The sequence below is a fragment of the Leopardus geoffroyi genome, chromosome C2, assembly GCF_018350155.1.
Source record: "Leopardus geoffroyi isolate Oge1 chromosome C2, O.geoffroyi_Oge1_pat1.0, whole genome shotgun sequence".
NCBI lineage: Eukaryota > Metazoa > Chordata > Mammalia > Carnivora > Felidae > Leopardus > Leopardus geoffroyi.
In genome coordinates, this window is record NC_059333.1 from 69005106 (window position 1) to 69022477 (window position 17372).

Genomic DNA, 17372 nt, shown 5'->3' on the forward strand with positions numbered 1-17372 from the left:
GGCTGTGCTGGCACAGAGTCACCAGAGAGGGTGCTTTGTGACTCAGTTCCATTAACTGCTGGTGAACAGTGCTTGCCTCCTAGGCTTGCCTCACCGGATGATGACGTGAGTTCAACAAGCCCGTTTTAACTCAACACTGGGGAAACGCCGTGGTGTGGGCAAAGACCCTGGACCAAGGTCTGGTTCTGGCTCTTTCACTACTTCACTGGTGGCCTAGAGCAAGTCACCCAACCTCTCAGTCACAATTTAAGGAGATGGGACAAAGAGATCTCAACTGACTGCCTCTTCCAAATGTTTTCCAGTGTGCCAGAGGCAGCAGGGGGATCCACTGATGATGATAATGATAGCAATAATAGCAACAATAAAAATAACATAAACAGCAATGGACATTCACGGAACATCTATGTGGCCAATACTATCTTATGTGCTTTCTATATATGGATTTATTTAATACTCACTATGACCCTATGAAGAAGGTATGTTAAATATCCCCATTTTCCAGATAAGGAAATGGAGACATGAGGAAGTGAAGACTTCTCTCTTCTGACCATGAAAGTCCCCCTAAAATCTCCATCTACTGGGTAGCATGGCATCGGAGCAGAGGGAACGGAGACAAAGGGCTCTTTCCATGGTGATGGAGAGCAGAAGGGAGCCTTCTATTGTCCTGTCCCCTCCCCCTGGTTATGGTTCTGCCCAGGGCCTCATTCCCACCCAGGGTGCTGTACCTTCTTCTCTAAGTCAGGCTCCCTGAAGGTCAAGAGGAACTTGCGGACATGCTCAGACCGCAGCCTGTCGATGCTCCTGGCGTCAATGGCACGGCCCAGAAATTCGTCCACTTCATCCTCGGGGTTTGCACTTTCCTGGGCGTTCCTGGGGAGCAAGACATGCAGACACACGGCAGGCTGACCACCAGGGGGCGCCGCAAGAGGGCCCACTTGGGCCCATGCACCCAGGCCCATTAGAAAGGCCCTAATAAGGGCTGGGGAAGCTCGGACTGAGATCCGGAACCCAAGTCCCCCCGCTTCTTAACTGCACACATGCACAGAAAGCTGCCAGTGTCTGACCTTCTGGCTGAAGGGCCTCGCCAACAGTAAGGCTTTTCTGACTCTACTCATGTATTATTATAGTATAATATGACTTATTATCAAAGTTTTCATTGTTTTTCCCCACAGCTAACAGTCTCTGCTCTTCACTCTCCAGCGGTGCCATCATCCTGAAATAAAGGCCAAGATCCAGAGGCAAGACTGCTGCCCCAGGGGCTGTGAGCTACCCTGCTGCTTTAACCCGGCCCAGGGCACCCTCTGGGAAGCAGGTGTCATGATCAGGGTGCCAAACTAAAAGCCCATCACTCAAGGTGATGCCTAGTCCTTGAGTGGGGTTTCTGACAGCCCCCAAGAACCAGGAAATGGAAGAGAAAGAGGAGCACATTCCCTCAAGGCACCAGGATGTGGCCAGACCTGGTGACCAACGTGCAAGGTCTGCATTTTGCTGAGAGAGCAGGCGCGTGTGTGCGCGTGCACACAGGCATGTGAAGAGCGTGCACGTATGTAGTTGTGAAGTGCACACGTATGTCCACGCATGTGTTTGTGGGAAGATTACAAACGGGCAGTGCCGAGCCCAGCCTCTCTGCCCTGGGCTCCTGGGCTGCCCATCTGTCAGCTGCAGTGCTCTGGTCATTCTCAGGCAAGGCTGTGTGGCCTCACTCCCCAAGCAACGTGGGGAAACTGAGCTATAAGACGAATGTGGGGCTATCCCCCAGGCCAAGAGAGCAGGAATAAAGAAGGGCATGTTACTCACTTGTCCTTGGGGTCTTCAAAGCCCTAAAAAAGAGGGACAGAGAGAGAAGGAAAGAAGTATGAGAACAGAGAGGACGGAGAACTGAGGCTTCCAGAGGGACTACGGGAAGGCTGCAGCTCATTTACTCTCTACGGCTCACCGAGGAGTCTGCACAGAGAGAGGACTGTCACCCAGGAGTTTGTCCTTCCTTCCCTCAGTGAATACAGCCAGGTTCTTCCTATGGGATACGCTCTGTGCTACGTGCTGGGGGCACACTGTGATTTCATGTCACCCACGGGCAAAACTCACATGTCTAAGCTCTTCCTGTCCCCACATCCAATTCCCCAACTCCCCTTGCCCCAGAGCCTGGGCTTGGTGCGTACCTCTCAATTCTACCACTTACTCAGATGGAATAAGAGAAACCATTAAGTGACCACTGCCCCCACCCCAGCCTCACTGAGCACACAAAATCTGGGAATTCACATGTTTTGAGCTTAAGAAAGTTAAGCTCCAGTTACCTGTAACAGCTTTCCTAGAATATGAGAACTAGCGTGTTCTTACAAAGCCAGGATTGGTTGGGGTGAGAAACCTGCGTTCCATGGGTTTGACTGCTGCTCACATACACAGGGCAAGGGTGAGTGTGAAGGTCCCTTACCGGTCTCCAAACTCAAATCCCTATTTATCTACGCAGTCCACAAAGGGACAGATGTGTCTCGGGGTGTGACCAGCTGTGGCAGAATGAAGGGTGGGTTCCCTAAAAGTGGCAAAGGGGTGGAATCCAGGAGGTAGTGGAGGAGGTAGCAAGCAGCCCCAGGACTGTGTCAGGTAAGGCTCCAGTTGCCAGGGCAAGGACCGAGTGTGACCTGTGGTCTTTTGGGGCCCAGCGTGGGGCACACTGCTGGGCAAACATGGAGGTCAGTAAGCGCCAGGTGAACCCAAGGCCAAATGAACACACCTCTCTTTATGCACACTGCAGACAGTTTGAAAATGCAAAAAGCATTCATGAGCCAGAGTTGCCAGGCACTGAAACAGATGTGGGGTCCACACCACACCCCATGTTCTCTGTTCTACCCCCCACCCCAGTGGAGGGCCCCCAGGGGCCTCGGCAGCCTCTAGTGGCACATCCAAGTGCCCAACTGTGGACCCCGAGCTCCTCCGAGGATGCCAGACCCTTCTTGTCCTCTGAGAACCATCGGGCCCTCTGTCCAGGCTGGAAGACCCGGCCCACTTCACCATCCCAGCCCCAGGCTGGAGGAGTTGGTGTTAGTCATGTGGGTGCTCCGCCTGGGGAGCAGGCCCAAGCTGGGTGCCCCCGCGATCCCTCAGAGCATGAGCTTGAGTGGGCAGCACAGGGCCTGGACAGGCCAGCTGTCCGCAGAATACGGTGAGGCGCTGGCACTGAATTCCACCACGGGGGCCAGCAAGGATTTTACTCCAGGACTGAGGACAACCAGGCTGTACTATGCTTATGCCGGTCTCTGCAGCTCAGAAATCTACCCGACACGTTTTTAACAAACCTATTTCTGACCTTCCCCTACGCTCCTCTGGTCATTTACTGGGGTTGGCTGGGGACTGGGTCCAGTGGATGCCATGTTAGTGTGGAGAGCTCAGCACTGGGTTAGGGTGTCGGCAAATGAACCATGGCAAATGGTTGTTAAGAACACAGTCCCGCAGATGGGTTCAAGTCTCATGATCTGCTTACTACTTCTAGAGCAACGGTCCTCAGCCTGGCTAGGAGGACCCTCACATGGGTTCTGCCACAGCACTTCTGGGGAGCAGCTCAGCTCAGGGGGTCCTGTGTGGTTCCCAATTCCGGTCCCTTGGCCCTAAAAGCAGGAACAGAGGCCATGGCCCCTCGGCTCATCCACACGGAGGTTCGCACACCCGCTTGGCAAGCTGCTCGTCTCCTCTGGGCACTCAGGCTCAGCCCGCTGCCCCCACAGAATGCAGAGCTTCCCTGGTTAGATGAGCAGATGCCCCTGCATGCCCTTCCTGTCAACCTTCTTATTAGTAAGTACCCTCAGGGACTTCACGACACTTGTGCCTAAGCACACACCAGAGCAGCTCGTCACTACGTTTTAAAAGCTGAGTAAAAGCCGAAACAAGATTTAAAGAAATAAGAGTGCTGCCTACAGGTTAGTACCTTTCTTAGTGTTCTCAGACACTGCTTAACCTAATCCTCCACCCCCACCATCGGTGGAAGTCAGGGTAGCATCTCTCCTTTTGAGCATCTTTCCCAAAGGTTTCAGGCAAGTTTAACACCAGAAGTCAGTGGTGTGCCTGGCGGCTGGCAGAACTACCTCCTCAACAGCCTAGACACTCGGACTGGGCGGGCTGGGGGCTAGAACTGGTCCTTTGACGCCAGCCTCTGGCGACTCTGCCCGGCCAGGTTGAGGGATGGGAGTCTCTTCTCCCAAAGGCTGCTGCAGAGGCGTCCCCAACCCTGTTCTTCCACACACCTTCCCATCCCTCTGTGCTGGCGAGGCAGCTGATGCCATGGAGGAGCCTGGCAGCCAGTCTCCCCCGAGACGGCCCTTTCCCCAGTTACAGCCCTTCCGCTGATGGTTCCAAGGCTCCTGGTCCTAACAATGATTAATGCATCTGCTAAACCGGTGCTTATGCTCCAAACTGTCTCCTTTGGGACTCTGAAATAACTGAAGACTCTGCTTATACTAAGTATCTCCAAAGAAAAAAGCTTTCCAACAATTTTAAACAGAGAAAGCCCACCAGGCACCTTTCCTGCCTGCTTGTGGCTCTTCTTCCTCTCCTCTCCCCGCCTAGTCTCCTGCTCAGCTCTGTCCTCTCCCTCCTGTCTTCCTGCTCCTCTTCCCTCCCACCTGGATGAGAGCCTCCCTCTTTGCACCCAGCTCTCAGTGGCCCCACACTATGCTCACCCCCTCTGGACCCAGTCACGTGGATACAGAATCCACAGCAGATTATTAAAGGGCTAGGGTGAGAACAAAGAGGTCCACCGACTGCTCTTTGCCTTGAGGAGGGCCCCCCAGGGAGAGGGAATGTGGCTAGTGGCCTGGGCGGCACTGGCCAGACCTGTGAAGTCCAAGTTCAAAGCCCTGGGGGAAGGCTGGGTCCCTCCCACTCTGTTCCCTCATAACCTTCATGTCCTGCAAGTTGCTTCTTGACTGTCAAAAACTAAAATAGAGGTCTTGACTCAATTCATTTTTTGATCTTACACATTTTCCTTGAACCTCTGTCATCTGTTATTTGCCAGTTAGCAAGCAGCAGAGTGGCTGGGTCCCCAGCCTGTCCCTGGCTCAGTCAGCTGACTCAGCTGGATTTTCATGGAGTTTATCTCTAGTCCCTGCTGCTGTAGCTAAAACCTGCTCCAACCTACAGACCCCAAATTGGGGATCCTAGTGCCGGCACGCCCCACCTCATTCTTCTACCCTGGCGTGTGCATGTGCGCGCTCTGTCTCTCTGTCTCTCTGTCTCTCTCTCTCTCTCTCTCTCTCACACACACACACACACACACACACACACACACACACACACACACACGGTTCCCCACACCCTGCTGCTTCACCCACCCCTCTCTCACGGTGGGCGACTCCCATGGGAACCAGGCTGCCTGTGAGCCAAGGAGTTTGTTCGGACATAGATGCCAAACTCTTTGATAAAAACAAAGGAAAACACTGCTGCCAGACCCTGACTTCTGTTACCCCTCTCCCTCTTCCTCTCACCCTCTGAATTCTTTGTCATCACTGACAGAACCCAGGCAGCACATCCTGAATTAGCCTGTTCTTGGTGTGTGTTTAGGGACAGTGGGGGGGGGGAGGCGGGGGGTGTTTGTCCTCCAAGGCAGTTGGGGTCCCGTGTCCCCCACCCCTTCCATGGCCTCTGCTCACCCTGCAGAGTGCCCCGCAGTGAGCAGGGGCACTTCTCAGCACAGAGGGCAGAGGGGACCATTACCTGGCACTTCACCAAAAAGTGCTGAGATGGTCTCTGAGCAACTGAGCCAAAGGATGTGTTTCAGCTGCCCAGGAAGGGCACCTGATAAGCTGGTGCCCACCAGACAGTGCCAACGGACCACTGGAGGCTCTGGCTGGACTCAGGGGCTGCTTCCAGCCTGTGGGACTCATGGAGAGAGCTCAGGGCCAGAAATCAGGCACTCTGGCTCCTAGTCCAAAGTGGATTCTGTGGCTCTCCAGGTGCCATCAGGCAACACAAGGGGCTTGACCCCGTCCTCACACTCAAGGGAGGCCCTAGCCCTGGAGAGTACTGCCCACCCGCTGTTCCCCCCACTACTCACCATCCGCTTCATCTCCTTGGACACCTGGTTGCCCCCTAGGTGGTTGTAGAAGGGACGCTCAGCCCCCCAGTGGGGCGGGTTGTGCCCAATGGAGTTGGTTCTCTGGCGATTCATCTTGGCGATCATGGCCTTTTCTTCTTTCTGGGAGAGCCAAACACATGCATCAGTCTGTGGGCAGAGCCTACCAGGTGAGCCCAAGTGGGCAGTTTCTCATGGCTCCCAGGTGCCTGGCCAGGTAGGGGCTGAGGCAGGTGCCCCTCTCTTCTGCGCACATCCTGGAGCCTAGACATCTGCCAGGATCCTAGAGCTCACTGGAGAAAGCATCTTAAATCCCTCCAAATTCCCCAACATAGCCCTAGCTGGCTTAGGTGGGAGGTTGGTCTTATGAGAAAGCAAAGAGGCTTTCCCAATTGTCATTGGCATAGAATTGTCAGGGGTGGGCAGAGCTTGGGTCTGAGGCGCTCAAAGTGAAGGAGGGAGAAGAAACCTAGGATTCCAATCCACTCAACTTATCCCAAACAACCATGTTCTGCCAGAGGGTGCAGTAAGACAGGCCCTGTTGCCCAGAAGGCAGCTTGGAGAGGTTTGGGTCACTAGAGTTTGAGGTGCAAAGGCCGATAGACATTGTACAAATACACAAGCGGGGCCTCAGCTGGCTCCCCACGTGCCAACCATCATCTCTGTCTGTCCATCCATCCAATAGGCTCCAGGTGGAGGGCTGGAGAGGCCCTGGGGAGACCTGAGGTAGCCTTCCCCTCAACTCCCTCTCTGAGCCTGGGAAGGGAGCCCATAGGATCAGGGACACAGAGGGGAGGGGACACAGCCTGCTTCAGCTGACATTGCTCTGGATGCGGGGTGTCACTCTCTGTCTCCATTTCATCCTTTCTGGACCGCTTGTCAAGAAGCTGGAAGAACACACCCCATAGAACCCAGGGTAGAAGGTAACAGCCCTCAGCCTGGGTGGGGCAGGAAGGTGGGGCTGAAGACCTCATCAACCTAGCAGAGGGGAGGGGGTGGGAGGAAGGCCTGGGAGGAGGTCAGTTTACTTGAACTATAGTCAAACAGCAAGCAAATGTTCAAAAATGTGACAAATAAACCACCAGGTGCTCTCCCCAGAGTGTATAAATCCTCCCATCCCTCTTCATGGTCTGTGGGGGGCCTGGCACAGCTCCCTGGAAGGGGCCCCACAGCCAGGACCTGTCTCCGGGGCTGCACTGCTGCGGCGGATGAGGTGCCCGTGTGATGTCCCTGTCAGGGTGGACACCTGTCCCAAGGAGCCCTGTATCCCTTTAAAAATCAACCTCTGCTGTCACTCAACACTTTCTCTGGACTTTTCTCTCAGCTTAATTTTATCTTTAGTCTAATGTCTTTTTTTTTTTTAATTTTTTAATGTTTATTTATTTTTGAGAGAGAGAGACAGACAGAGCATGAGCAGGGAAGGGGCAGAGAGAGAGGGAGACACAGAATCTGAAGCAGGCTCCAGGCTCTGACCTGTCTGCACAGAGCCCAACACGGGGCTTGAACTCATGAGCCATGAGATCATGACCTGAGCCAAAACCAAGAGTCAGACGCTTAAACGACTGAGCCACCCAGGCACCCCTAGTCTAACTTCTTAAGAAAGGAAGAGGGAAGATTTCTCTGTCAAAAGGTTCTGACCAACAGGTCAGTTCAATGGAAAGATTCATCAGTAAAAGGCATTTTAATCTAGGGAGAAATAGAAAATGTTCTCTTCATTCACTTTAAAAATTAAGAACATGGAACATGACACTATTAAAAATAGAATGCCAAAGTCTGCTAATAATTCAGTTTTATATTTGGGCAAGTGTGGGATGGGACAAAGCGAGGGGGAAGAAGGGGACTATAAGGTGAAAGAGGGAAAGAACAGAGGTCCTCTTGAGAAATAAAGGTCTGTAGGGACAGAGACCTATCGAGACGAAGAGATAGGGAAGGAACGTATCCACCTAGTTCACGCAACAGACAAGGAGCAAGGCAGAGATGAAACCAATGGCTGGAGATACAGTAGATGGCGGACAGACCTCCTAGTTGTTTTATTTCCATGCCCTGGCCTACTGCTGTGTTGCTAACTGATTTGAGGCCTGTTGCATTTTTGCGACAGAAGCAAAATGAAAACATTCCCTCTTTGCTGTCAGCTGTCACAAGGCCTTTCTAACTCTCATGTCCTTCCCGAGATGCAGGAACCACGACCGTGTGAGGAATTCACGACTTGACTCAAGGGAAGAGTGAGAAGACAAGGAAGCGGCTGCCAAGAAACATTCCTCCCCAGAAGAAGAAGGCCGAGCAACCCCTGGAGCCCTCCCCCGCCCACCTGGCCCACCTGGCCCACCCGGCCCACCCGGTCCACCCGGCCCCTCAGCCCTTGGCCCGACCCGCTTCTGGGTGCAGCGCAGGATGAGGAAGGTCTCAATGCTGTGCTCCTTGAGGTAGGCATTGCGCTCGCCCCCACAGCCTGGCTCCACCTCGTAGTCACCATTCAGGTAGTTGAGCGTGGCCTTGGTGATGTGGATGCGCCTGCAGGTAGGGAGGGATGCAGGGAGAGCAGGGCAGAAAACATGACTTCAGAACTCCAGTCCCCATACAGAACCACACTGCAACCGACTTGGCCACAGTTCAAACCCCAGGGCCCAAACCCTGGCTCAGATGCTAAGCCCAACTTAGATCCCAGCCTCAACACACTGCATCTCTCCACTGTTCAAGGTAGACCCCTTCCCACCTGACCACACCACATCACATCTACGTTATGTCATCCTCATCACAGAATACATCATTAGTCTGTCAGGAGGACACAGTCTCAGTCGCACAGATCTCACAAACCCGCTCAGGAGCCAGCAGTGGCTCTGGCTGAGTACACGACTGAGTCCAGGTCCCCCAGCCTGGCACGAATGTTCTTTTAACACAGGCACTGTTTTTCCCACTGGTCCCTAAGCGGTCATGTGCTCTACTTCCATTCCTTGGAAATACCGTGTTTCCTATACCTGTGCCTGTCCTCACTGTGGTCCCTCATCCTGGCCCTCTCTCCACTCCCACCTTCCTTACCTGTCCGAATCCCGCCCAGTCACCCTGGCCAGCTCACATCCTTTCCATCCTGGCCACCCCTGAAAATTACCCACAGTTCCTCCCTCCTCCAGAACTCTACCCCATCTATCACATCACACAACAAGTTGCCCTGTTTTGTGCAAATGTCTTCTGGGTAAAGCCCGGGCAAAGGTTGAGAGGCTGCTCCCTACAACTTGCCATGGTGTGGTGCAAGTAATTTGTTAAGGAGAGGACCTTCTACTAAAATTCTGCCAACCCCATCCTGCCCACCCCCTGCCCCATGCCTCGGGACAGTCACCCTGAGTGGGATTGGGTGGGAAGCGAAGTCTGGGCCCTCACTCACCCTGCCTTGCCTCCAGCTTCCATGTGGTTGGCCAGCGTGACGTCATTAGACCAGACGTCGAACTGCCACTTCCTGAGACCAAGGACACCGCAGTGTACTCGCCCGCTGTGAATTCCCACGCGCATGTTCACGTTCACCCCAGTCACCTCCCGGACCAACCTGGGGATGGAGCAGGGGTAAGGCTGGGAGAGGGTCGGGGGCCAGGCACACAGAGTGGGGGCGGGGCTGAAAGGCACGGGGTCGGGGGTGTGACAGAAGGTGCAGGGGTCAAAGAGTCATTTCTCTCTGGTCCAGCCCAAATTCAGAGTCTGAGACTGTTCCACCCGACGGGCACCACGGGCACGGCACCGGCTGGGCCCTGGTGCTCAGGTGCTGTAAGAAGTGAGGCGTTGCTTCCCGGCATGGCCACAAGGGGGCACAGCGCCTCACACTACAACCCAGGACTCGCTGCTTCCCCACTAAGGTAACTAAGGTTCTCTTTGCTACCCTCAAGTCAATTCAGCTGTGTTCCGCATATTAGTGCCCGACCGAGACAGGGAAGTTATAGCCGCTTCAAACCCCATTCATAGAATACTCAGATCTGTCCACATTGCTGCTGCTTCTTGGACGTTAGCAGGATAACGGAGAAAGGTGGTTAACTATTTCAAGAGAGGACACATGTCCTGCTCAGGAGAGAAGGGGAGCCTGAGCAGGTGCAGGGGACCAGGGATGTTCCATGTGCTGGAAGACAGCACCAGTCCCCACCGCGGTGGCACATGCACCACACCGTGGGGCGCGGGGGCCTCTAGTAGATGGGTGGGCCCTCTGCAGGATGGAGAGTGTGATGGAAGCTATATTGCTCTGGGTATATGTCTGAGGTGCAGGGTCTGCAGAAGAGGGTACAGGTGCTTGGGGGGGGGAGGGGGTACACGGTGTGTACTCTTTAGGGACCTGGATACTCTCTGATACCCTGGGATAGATCTACTCAGCCAGCTGTGGGACCAGCAGTCTGACCTGGCCTAGAGGGCAGGACCATCATGTGGACACTTGCCCTCCTCACCACCTCACCGGCAAGAGGCTGACGCCTGACACAGGAAAGACTGATGTCATTCATCATTGCTCTTGTCTTGGGATACCTCGGCTGTGGCTGCGCCTTCCATCCACAGTGCCTCCGGCCCTTTGCTTAGGTTGATAACATCTCATTCCACCTTTCTGTCTTAACTCTGGGGCCACTTCCTACATGAAGCCTCTCTTGGTCTTCCCAATGGAAACAACTGACCCTTCCTGGACCCTCCCATCTCGATTTGCCTCTCCCACCTGGTGGCGTCTGCTCGGCATGCCTGGTATCACAGTGGCGGGAGTCCCAGCCTCTCCCTCAACAGACTCCGTGCTTCCAGGCAAGGGAGGGAAGCACTGGCTAGCCCAAGCATGCAGCGGCAGTCAGTAAACACTGCAGAAAGGAACTCCACCAAACCGAATGGACCCCGCCACCCTCCTGGACAGCTACTCTGACTTCTGACCTTGTCCACTGTGGCTTTTCCTTTGCCCCTCCCTGGCTACTTCTGAACCTCGAAATTCCTGAGCCTAAGCTTGGATTACCCATACCTTTTCATGACTGGACACCCTTCTCTGGCCAGCAGTGACCAAGAATTGGCCAAAGATGTTTTTTGCTATTGCTCCCAGGAAGGACGGGACACCTGTTTGCATCCACTTGCCCTGTTGTGTTACCCTGGGGAGCTGTTTAATCCCTGTGAGTCCAACCTTACTCATCTGGAAAGAAATGGGACCAATGGGCTCTGCCCCTGGCTGGGTAGTCGTGGGACCTAAGAGACTAGGGTGCAATGCATAGGACCAGCACGACGGCCACCTGGTTCTCCTCTCTTGCAGAGGTGAGGCCACATCTCCCGCTACCCTGGAGTCTGCAAACCCCTCCCCTCCTAGAGGACATGTTCCCCTGGGAAAAGCTTCCTAGGCTGCTGTGGATAGAAGTTGCCCAGGAGAAGGCTCAAAGTCTAGAGGTGCAAATCAGCCCTCCAGCATGGCCACGGGGCCTTGGGAGACAGCTTTGCCCCAGTTTCCCTGCCTCCATTAGTTCCACCTGGAGGCCAGCTGGTCAGTTACTCAGGCTGTGGGACAGCACCCCCACAGATGGACAGTCCCCCCGCAGACTGGCACTTACGAGATGGCCTCAATCATGTCCATGCCCATCTCCACGCAGCAGTGAGCGTGGTCAGCCCTCGCTTCAGGCAGCCCAGAGACACAGTAATAACAATCCCCCAGGATCTTAATACGTAAACAGTGATTCTCCTGGAAAGCAAATTAATTTTAAAAATTAAAAATAGTAGGAAAGAGAAGTGGGAGGGAAAGAAACGGGAAGCAAACAGATTCACCCCATGCCTGGAATAACTTGCCTTTTAGGGCAGTGAGCACAGACCCAGTGCCGGCAGATGCATGGCCCCGGCCCCAGGACAGGCTTATCGGGACTGGCGGGGTGGGGGGGGAGCGGTGGAGGACAGGCTGAGCAGCCCTCACAGAGGCATTCCAGCCTCCCCAGGCTCAGGAACTCACTTTTATGGTCACTGCTGAGACCCAAGAAGAATGCAGTTGGTCTGATGAGGGAGCAAATAGGGCAGACTCATCAGAGTGAGGAAGGTCCCAAGTTGAGAGCCAGCCCCTGGTTCTACTGCCAGGCCCCAGAGAACGCTCTGACTCTTGGCCTAAGGTTCTACGGACAGTTTGCTGATTCTCCTTCTTTTACAAAAAGACTGAAGCAGAAATGAGACCTAACCAAAGCTCATCTGACCCTCAGCCTGAGACTTATACCAAAAAGAATGCTGCTAAACCAGCAAGCACATGAGCGCTAAGATACCCACAGAGCTGAAGCACCCGCCCACTGCTGCTCCTGAACAGAGGAACTGGCAGGGTCACCCGACAGTCAGGTTGACCCATGACTAGGGTTGGGATGGGATGTCGTTAGTCACCAAATTCTCCAAATCTGGCCCCTAGAAGTTACTCCATGAAGCGGGATGCTAGGACACACCAGTCCATGTGGCCTGGACTCTCATTTAAGGCCCCCCCCAAACCCAAGGGCCCAGCATACACGCACTCGCCCCACCCACGTTCAGTGATAGAAACAACCAGTGAGGTGTGAGACCCGCCATCTAATGCCCTTGGCGGCCCTGCTGCCGCCTCTGACCAGCACTGGCCTCTCATCAATGATCTGGTCTGGTGTCCTGAGAGGGCAAAAGGGAACGTGTCCACATGTCGGTGATACCGCAGCAAGCAGCCCCTGACGTGCAAGGACTCTACAAAGGTCCAGAGCATCACTCAAAGACACGAAAGCTGGGAAAGGATGACAGTGTCAACAAGGACCTAACGAACGAATGCACAGTTTACCACTCCAGGCCCCGGGGTGCTACTTCCAATTTGCCAAACAGTGCAGCATCCTCTTTCCGGAAGCCTCTAGGGGGTGGCACGTAGCTGTCTGCAGGCCAGTTGCGACTCAGACTCATTCTCTTATCACCGGCCAACCTCATCAAGAAAATGGCTCTATGGCACCTAATTTGCCAACCAAACAGAAATTCCTCAGGAGCCTGGGCAGTGTTACCTGTGGGCCTTGCCACACTCCCCTCCTCAGATGGAGGGCTTGCCCACTTGCCCCCACCCGTGACCAGTGACAGTGTAAAAGTAAGGTGTGAGGATATGCAGCCACAGCCCGTGCAACCCCTCTGCCCCTCCCCAGTTCTCAACAGTGGACTCTGCTCAGCAGGGCACACGCTGGCACAGTGCCTGTCCCTGGGGTTCAGCGAGTCCTTGGCCACAGCACTCTCCCTCAGGCAGCCCAGATGGAGCCACCCTCTGGCTCCAGCACAGGCCCTTGGGTGCTGAGGACAGCAGGCAGGAGACTCACCGCAGCCAGCTTGTCGAAGCGGGCGAAGAGCTCGTTGAGGGTCATGACTAGCTCCTGGGCAGTGCACTGGGACGCCAGGCTGGTGAAGCCCTCGATGTCAGCAAACAGGATGCTGGGGAGACAGGTGGAGGAAGACTCCCATGAGAGAGGGAGTTCAGGGGGACACAGCCAGGGCCACCCTCTGCCTTAGGAGAGCTGCTGGCCAGAAAGAGTCCAGGTGCAGGCAGGGGCAGGCGGGGGGCTCCAAATGGCTGCTGGGGAGCAGATCAAGAGCCCTGGCACCAGAGAGTTGAGGATGCTGGCCTCTCCATGCTGGCCGGGAGATATGCTAGAGTCCTGCTTCCTGTGCTCTAATTGTGCCCACACTCCCACCCAGGAGGAAAGATGGGACAGAGGCATATGAAGTCTGGGAGTATGCATCTGCCTGAGTTACCAAAGTCAGGGGCCTGCCCCCCTCCCCCAGTTCTGTCACCTCTTGGGCCTGCCCTGTTTAACTCCTGAGCAAACGCCTCAAGGTAACTGGGGCCTTTGATTCATCTGCTTGGAAAGTGTTTCAGGCCTAAAGGGCAGCCATATTAAGGTCTCACCTCTCCACCCTACAGATAGGGTTTTAGACCCCAAGCCCTCCATCCCAGGGAGTCCTCTAGAAGGGACAGACTAAAGCGGCCTAGGGGAGAGAGACAGAGAGGAAGACACAGCCAGCAAGCTTCTCTGGAAGCCTCCAACTCATCCCTGCCAGCAACTTCAGCCTCATCCCCAGGCACGTAGTCAAATGTACCAGCCGTTCCCCGCAGTGTGCTTTGTGGATCTTCTATCCGTTTCTCTGGCTTTTGTTCAGGAGACTGAAAACGTCTTCCTTTTCTCCCACAGCACACTGCCAGAGGTGAGTCCTCAGGGCTGGAATGTGTAAGAGCCCCAAGAGTTGTTTTCTTTCCCCCCGGATGGACACAAAAATGTAATCACTCTCAGGTACTGAGATGCTCTCGGTGGCCCGACTCACGGCTGGGAGTTTCCAAACTGTCTTCTCACCAAGTCCTCCAGGCAGCCCCAAAGCCAAGGCTTGGTGTCTTCTCACAAATGAGGAGGCTGAGCCTCCAGGAAGAAGCTGCAGACAGCAGTGCGGTGGGCTCCTTCCCCCAGGCCCGCGTTCTCCCCATCGCACCGCGAGGCTCTGAGGCACCTGACTCTTCCTTTTTCAAATGAAGAGCGTAGAACTAAACAGATTTTGTCATTTTATTTGGAAAATCTGTGTTGGTAAATTAAGCTTGTCTTTCTATCCTGATGCTTGATCTCTGGGGCCTTACTGACCCTGGGGAGCCTGTCTCTCCCAGGCTAGCCTTTCTTGGAGATAGTCAAAACTCACGCTGGGGCCAGAGCCCGGCACCCCAACCGGCTCTCACACCCGGGGCCACTACTCCCCTGCCCTAATCACCCCAGGGACAAGTACCGGACCCGAGATAGTCCCTCTACTCCAGAGCCTGATGAAATTATTCAAACTAGCCCATCCCAAACCTGCTTATCCTGCCTCACCCATTCCTTTCCGCAGAAACCCCAATAAACGCTCTCGTCCACAGTGCCCTCTCACCCTGCCTCCTGATCCTCCACAGCGCTTCTGCACATGGCCCCCATGGTGTGTGCTGTGCTCCCTTCTCTTGGGATGAATAACAAACGATCTTTTCAATGGCAGCTGCCTCCTGATCTATTTGCCTTTGTACACCTGGATAATAATAAAACCTACCTTTTAAAACAGCTGGACACTGTTCTGAGCACTTTGTGTGCATTAACTCACTTAAACATCATGACCATCCTATGAGGTTAGTATCCTCCTTTTACAGGTGAGGAAACAGACACAGAGAGATTGAGTCACTTGCCCATGGCAACCTGGCCAGGCTGTTGGCCCCACAGCCAACTTAAACCAATAAAAGCATAATTCAGTGGTCTGGCATTGTATATGGGGCAGAGAAGGGCAGAGGGGCACTGCGGGTAGGCAAGTCCAGGACTCCATCAAGAGGGGGCACAGTTAGCAGCTGCTTGCCAGCTCACACGAGGTAAGGTGGAAGCAGAGACGAGCCAAATGGGGGGAAAGAAGAAAAGCTGAGGAGAAAGAAGAGGAACGGAGAGGAGATACACTGCTCCATCAGGCCACAGGACTAAGGACAGCAGACAGGCTGCTTCTGAGTGGACAGCTATGCAGGCAGGGGCTCAGGAGATGCAAAGGATTTGGGGTCTCCATCAGGCTTTGACGCCTGGGGTCTGACGGGGCAGATGGGCTCAGCACCCTGCCCAGAGGGAGTGCATGGTGTCTGCATGCAGGGTAAGAGGAGCAGGTGAGGGGAGGCCGCTATGCTCCAGATGCTGATCTCAGGCCCTAACTAGGTGCAGCCCCCTCCCCACCCACCTGCTGCTTCTCCAGCTCTCAGTCTCTTAGGCAACTGCCCGACTCCATTCAAGAACAAGGGAACCAGCTCTCTCAGTCTATGTGAAAGCACCATCACATAGTTGCTCTGGAAATTCTTTAACTCTGAAGACACCAAAGCCAATTGAGGTTGGGATCAAGACCTGTTGCTCCAGAGTTAAGAAACATATGCATTCAGCTCAAGTCAGTTTTTCAAATGCAAAGCGAGGAGATACCAGGCCCAGCGGCAGCTCCATGCAGAGTAAAGCTACGGGGAGCAGACGCCTGGCCTCGGGGGCTGATGAGACCCCCACAGCAGGAAGAGAAAAACGTCCCTGAACCCAAACCGAACCCAGCAAGGCAGGATGACTACTACTAGGGTCAGGTAACCCACAGCACCGGGCCAAAAAGAGGAGTGGAGGGAGAGAATGGGCTGCCCCTAGAATCAGGAGTGTGGACCAGGGGTTCAGAGGGCGAGTACAGGATCCATCAAGAGGGGGCACACTTTGTAGCTGTGACCCCCACACCTGCGGAGCTTACCTAGCTACTCAGGAGGGACACTCTGGCAGGGCTGGCCGTGGGCAGGCCTGCCATCGTTCTCCTTCTCCACGGGGGACCTTGCTGGGCCTTAGAGCACTGTCCTCCACAGCTGCTCACATCCTGCTGGACCAGTGGGCCTTAGACTTGGTGTCTGTTAGAAACACCAGGCACTTTCACAGGAGTGGTCCCTGAGCCCCACCCCCAGAGATTCTGGCTTAATTAGCCTGAGGTGGGGCTCTGCTCTTGATGCATTCTGTTCCGTTTTGTTTTATTTTAAGCTTCCCCGGTGATTCTAACATACAGCCACGGTTGAGAGCCACTGCACTAGTTTAAATGTCACTTCAAGGAGACCTTCATCACCCTATGTGAATCTATAACCCCTCCCATGTCTGTTTCCCTTCCCTGCTGTATTTTTCTCCACTGTACATCTCACTATTTAATATATTATTGCGGGTGTTTTTGTTATTATTATGCTCCTGTCTCTCTCTGTCCTCGCTAGAATGCAAAGTCCTTGAGGGAGGGATTTTGGCCTCGTCCATTCACTGCCACATCTCAGCTACCAGCACAACGTCTGGCACATGGAATAAATGTTCAGTAAAATTCACAACTGGATAACCCTCTGACTGAGGACGGGTCACATCCCCCTCGCCCTCTGCCTTATTCCCCATCCTCCCCCGCCCCCGCCCCACCCTGCACAATGCCCAGCCCGCAGCAGCTGCCTCTATTAGTCTCCTGCCATAGCAAAGTACTACAAGCTGCGTGGCTTGAAACAACAGAAATGTGTTCTCTCACAGTTCTGGAGGCTAGAGGTCGGAAATCCAGCTGTCACCTGGGCCGTCCTCCCTCTGAGACTCTGGGTAGGACCCTTCCTCGCCTCTTCCTACTTGCTGGTGGTGGCTGCCCACCCTCAGTATTCTGGGACTCAGGAGCTCTGTCACTCCAGTCTCTGCCTCTGTCCTCACACAGCGCTGTCCCTGTGTATCTGTGTCTTCGTCTTCTTTTAAGGACACCACTTATATTGGATTAGGGGCTCACCCTACACTAGCATCCTAATCTGATTTCATCTGCAAGGACCCTATATCCAAATAAGGCCACATTCACAGGGACC

The 17372-nt window shown here is 54.3% G+C and overlaps 1 protein-coding gene across 1 annotated transcript in view; it reads right to left on the reverse strand.

Moving 5' to 3' along the window:
• The window catches only part of ADCY5 (adenylate cyclase 5), a 147975-nt gene that overhangs the window by 30057 nt on the left and 100546 nt on the right, over positions 1-17372 (reverse strand). The window contains exons 4-10 of the mRNA XM_045502281.1: positions 13330-13441; positions 11599-11726; positions 9441-9599; positions 8431-8572; positions 6044-6184; positions 1798-1820; positions 726-870 (exon numbers count right to left, since the gene is read on the reverse strand). Coding sequence (XP_045358237.1) covers positions 726-870; positions 1798-1820; positions 6044-6184; positions 8431-8572; positions 9441-9599; positions 11599-11726; positions 13330-13441 — 850 coding nt within the window. The remainder of the gene's footprint in view (positions 1-725; positions 871-1797; positions 1821-6043; positions 6185-8430; positions 8573-9440; positions 9600-11598; positions 11727-13329; positions 13442-17372) is intronic.